General features: G+C 64.3%; 1 protein-coding gene across 1 annotated transcript in view; it reads right to left on the bottom strand.

Moving 5' to 3' along the window:
* The window catches only part of LOC103917177 (guanine nucleotide-binding protein G(i) subunit alpha-2-like), a 7,856-nt gene extending 7,620 nt beyond the window's left edge, over positions 1-236 (bottom strand). The window contains 1 exon segment of the mRNA XM_009324286.1: positions 167-236. Coding sequence (XP_009322561.1) covers positions 167-236 — 70 coding nt within the window.
* Positions 237-353: the final 117 nt, after the last annotated feature.

Genomic DNA, 353 nt, shown 5'->3' with positions numbered 1-353 from the left:
CAGTTAGTCGGCATGTGTGTGTGTGTGTCCCCAGTTTCCCTTTCAAATCACCGCCTTTGCCTAATGAAGGGGCCAGGTAATTGCTGGGGAAGCTGAATGCTTCCCCCCACCGTGCCACCCCCAGCACTGGTGACTCCCACCCAGCCGAGGGTGGGGGGACCCTTACCGGCCTCCCCGGGCGAGCGCAGCAGAGGGGAAGGGTTTCCAATCCCCGGAAAACCCCGGATGCCGTCCATTCAGCCCCAAAACAATCCCCAGGCAGGGTGCCAGCTGCCAGCTTCCACCTTCCTGCCCAAACCAGGCAGGAGGCAGGCAGCGCCAGGGGGGGCTCCTGTTCTTTCGGCCCCCCCCCC

The sequence above is a fragment of the Pygoscelis adeliae genome, unplaced genomic scaffold (genome assembly GCF_000699105.1).
Source record: "Pygoscelis adeliae isolate BGI_AS28 unplaced genomic scaffold, ASM69910v1 Scaffold1265, whole genome shotgun sequence".
NCBI classification, from domain to species: Eukaryota; Metazoa; Chordata; class Aves; order Sphenisciformes; family Spheniscidae; genus Pygoscelis; species Pygoscelis adeliae.
Note: the sequence above shows the minus strand (reverse complement) of the source record. Positions and strands in the feature narration are given on the sequence as shown.